Source organism: Athene cunicularia (assembly GCF_003259725.1).
Source record: "Athene cunicularia isolate RWA chromosome 11 unlocalized genomic scaffold, athCun1 chr11_part1, whole genome shotgun sequence".
In the NCBI taxonomy this organism is placed as follows: domain Eukaryota; kingdom Metazoa; phylum Chordata; class Aves; order Strigiformes; family Strigidae; genus Athene; species Athene cunicularia.
The window spans coordinates 10,828,292-10,832,627 of NW_020799113.1; the positions used below are offsets into that span (position 1 = coordinate 10,828,292).

At 41.5% G+C, this 4,336-nt stretch overlaps 1 protein-coding gene across 1 annotated transcript in view; it reads left to right on the forward strand.

The window, feature by feature from the left end:
* The first annotated feature begins 4,285 nt into the window (after positions 1 to 4,285).
* LOC113484422 (protein C19orf12 homolog) overlaps positions 4,286 to 4,336 on the forward strand; it is a 4,434-nt gene continuing 4,383 nt past the window's right edge. Inside the window, exon 1 of the mRNA XM_026856804.1 lies at positions 4,286 to 4,336. Coding sequence (XP_026712605.1) covers positions 4,286 to 4,336 — 51 coding nt within the window.

A 4,336-nucleotide genomic window follows, 5' to 3' on the forward strand; every position in this document is an offset into this window, starting at 1 on the left:
CTTTGTCTACTTTATGTATGCCCTTTCATTAGAGGTTTGAAGAAAGCTCAGATGCACTTTTCTTGGATACATTCTGCAAAAGAGTGTTGAATAGAGGAAGTGGTTGTAGGAGACCACTTTTTTAGCTCCTGACTGGAAACCTTGCAGGTATTTTGTGTAGCTATTTTTTAACCAGGGTTTTATTTCCACTTCAGTGTTCATACATACATGTAAACATGTAAACTAATTTCAGGACACTGACTTTTACATTCAGATTTGCTATAGCTTTTTCTGAAAAGGTCACAAAATGGCTACTCTGTACTGGTAAACACAATTCTGAATGAGGCTTCTGAGGAAGTAAAAAGCCAGCACAAATGACTACTGTAATAAGAGTCTGAAAGAGCAGAAGATTGGTACACCATTAAGGGTATGCCTTAAGGATCTTTATGGATTGTTATGCAGTTAAGGATATGCCTTAAGTATCTTTAACAGCTCACTTGGATAGTGCTAGCTAGCAATAGATGCCTTCTTCCAAAGCACCAGCCTTTATTTTTGCATTATCTTTCAAGACTGAGCTGATATATGCAATTAATAGTGTTTTGTGACCTTCTGCACCAGCAGTCTATCTTTTTGGCATTGAAACTGATTTTGTCCAACTTGCCATTTTATCACCTGAGATTGTGCAGGGAGACCAGAGAAGCACTTTTTACAGCAGCAGTGAAATGATTTAGTACAGTGATACTGTTCTTTAAATTCAAACTGTTTCCTACAAGCTGATGAGGCAAACCTCCTCTTTGCTTAATGTCACATAAGGTACATTGAAAGGCTGTGAAGAGACAGATGTTCTATATCTTCACTTCATATGCAAAAACCTGTTATATCCTTTATTTGCATTCAATTAGAAGTCAGACCCTGATGAATATCTAATGTAGGAAATGGGGAAAAGATCTGCCATCAAGCATATGTTTTGCTTGTAGTGGATCTCTGTAACCTAGTATTGTGTCTTCCTGTAGCGATTCGGTCATGTTTACTATTTTATTTACACCTGCATGCACAGAGGTGAAGAGTGTTAATAGATGAAAATTGGAGCTGAGTTCCTGCTTTTAGAAATGTTGCCTTTTTTTCAGTGTAGAGAGTTCTGGAGAAAGCACCATTCCTTTTGAACAGTCAAGCAGTTGCAAAATTTCCATTACTAAGTGGCTCTGTTTAAGGATTGAAATGCTATAGCATTACTTTTATATTAATTTTCTTCTTCAATGTGCCTTGTTTGATCTTGTGAAGCTTACCGTTTTCTTGGTAATCCGGAGTATCAGGAACCCAGAAGTTATAACACTGTATTGTTGTCAGGAAGGGAAGGTTCAAATTATAAATGTAATACAAAGCAGAGGTGGCAGACTCTTTCAGAACAGATGCTGTATTCCCCGTGACCCTGTAAAAGCATGCATACTGGGGTTATATAGTATCTAGGGAGAGATGTATGTTGTCTGGAGCCCTAGATGTTAAACTGGGATAAGCAGAGCAGTTTTTCCTCACTGCAGCATAGGATTTCCCAGACTTCTGGGGGAACTGATAGAAATCTCTTACCTTCCTAAACTTGGATGTGATTAGAAACCTGCTTTGTTACATCTTCCATCCCCTTTCTTCTCTGTGGACCACTCCCATCATGCACGCATTCTGGGGAACACATGACATTTCTTCCTTTTTCCTCTTTCCTTCTTGCTTTGATGTAACATTGTAAATTAAACCACCCTTACCCATATCCAAGTTAACACACTGACACAAAAGGGAAATCTTGAGTATTTTTAGGTGCTTTGCAAACTTGACGCAGTGCAAGTAATATAGATCCCTTTGCCTAAGTTTTGTATGTTTCTTTCCTGCCATTGTGATAGTAAGAAATGTAAAGATTTTGAGAAAAAAAAAAAAAAAGCAAGTAGATGAAATGATGAAACTAAGTTTGTTACTTTCAGTTGCTTAATCTTCATGTTTTCTTCGGGAATCTCTGGCATAGAAGAGAATTCAGAGAAACAGCTTTTTTTTTTGTCCAACAAGATTAAGTGCCTCACCTTAAAAAAATCTGTCATGGTTTCCTGTGAAGGTAACAGGTATTTCAGATGATTGCATCACGTATTTCTGGACAGTTCTTACAGACTGAGCCTGCTCCTGATGGGCATTTTCTTGAGACCCTGTAAGGAGCAAGCTGAAAGCCAGAATGAATCATTCTGTTGTTAGTAACAGTCCACCTCCAGCTGAAATCATTCCTGGTGCCCCTCAATGTATCTCCTAGGATGTCAAAAGCTATGAAAATATGCAGTGAACCCAGGATGCTGAGGACATGCTGAACTGCCTTGTGGTTGTTTTGGGTTCTTGCTGTATGTTAGTTAAGGAAGGATTTGGCAAAAATCCGCTAAGTGGCTCATCAAACCAGAGTGGCAATGCACCATTGCTGCGGTTGATTTCTGAAGCTTGCTTTTGACAGATGATTTGAGGATTTTGGGGGGTGAAAGGGATTTTTTTTCTCTTGATTTTTAAAAGCATAGAGTCCCTAGTAGCCTGGAGAGGAAAAAGATGTAAAACATCCTGATAAAGTGGACAAAGAGAACTGTGATCTATGAATAGTAATAACAAATTCTGAGAGCCCAGCATACTGCAGTGAATATAGTGAGATTCCTGGCAGGAACTGATTTGCAGCAGGAGCAGAACCACCTTGAACTGCTCTCACTCCACTCTTAGAATTTAAAAAGCTCGTGAACCTTTATCTCTGGTACTAATTATCTGTTAAGAGTGGATGTTGGAATGTGCACAAATACAAGAATTAGGGACAGATCCAGCCAGAATACACACTCCTGTACCAGAGAATACAGCCAGCAGAGGTGTCCCTGCTTGTGTTTAGGATGTCTGTTCCCCGAACAGCACGAGCGGAGCCGAACTCCGGTGATGGCGAGGTGTGGGGAGCCACCAGATGGAGCCCGCCGGGTAGCAAACGTGGTCGGGACTTGCTGCTTCAGTAAGACTAAAAATAGGACTTCTGTGCTGTTGTTTAGCCCAAACTCACAGAATGTTTGGTGGAACATGTGGTGTGCTGATTCACGTGTATTGGCTAACGCTCACCGAGGAGAATACCAGGCATGCAGTTGGATGCTGGCTGGTCCTTATGTACGGAATCAAATCTTAATCCCGCAGACTGCAATAACCAGACTCTCCTTGACTTCAACAGTCAGAATTCCTCTGAGAATGTAGTATGATTTACAGCAGCATGTACATCTTTAAAGGATACGCTCTGCACTGTTGCCTGCTATTTTTGTTTTAGTAACTTCTACCATGGAAAAAAATAGACATCATAAACACCTGCTTATGTGGTCTTAGTAACATGTGTTTATTTTTAACTGGAGTAGTGAGGTATAGAGTGATACCAAAAAAAAAAAAAACAAACAAAAAACAACCTCCTTCGATGGTTGGCAGACTTAATTGCTTTTAATTGTCCTCATCAGAAAGCTGCTTACAGCTGGAATTTGGGGCCTTACTTAAAAAAATGTACATGGCATTTTGGTTCTTTGCTCATTTTAGGAATTGCATTTGCTTTTTACATCCAAATCATAAAAAATCAAGAGCACCAGCAGACCTGCAACATTTTGAGTTGTTACACAGAGAGTTATTTTATGTGACTGTATAAAGCATGGGGAGGTTAAGAAGTCCCCAGCGCAGTCACAGGAAATGGACAAAAATGGCAAGTTATATTCCTCCTTCTTTTCCTCATCCTGCTTTTTCATCTTCTCAACAAGTAACTGAGGGGAGATGGTTTACCTTAAATCCGAAATGGAATCAGAAATGAAATCATAATAGAGGTTTAGTTGACAACAACAAAAACCTCTGTTAATAATCCGTTCTTGGGAAATGGCAGCATTTTTAACATGAGGCAGTAACTTTCCAAAGATTGTACCGGTGTTAAGAAGCAGTGTGATATTTCAAGCGCCATATGTGACACAGCTGTTTAACGCTGCTTCGGTGCGTATCGCGTTTGATTACATATGGTGCTCTATCAGACTGGCAGGCTGCGCTTTACCGGGCTGATGACTGAAATAAACCTGGATGAAAAGTACGCAAAAATACTCTCCGCCGATGCTCTCAGATTACAGGCAGGGACGTCCTGGCAGCATTCTGTGCGCCGCAGGCCCTTTCTTCCTCCCGGGGAAGGGCTCAGCTGGGGCCGGGCCGTGCTCTTCCAGAACAGACCCTGCAAGCCCAGGGCCGTTCTGCCGGCTCCTTCATAAAGGCCGTGTCCGCGCGGCGGAGCCCGGGTGCCTCCGCGATGGGCACCGGCCGCCAGGAGAGCGGTTCCACCGCGCCTGACCTCCGGCCT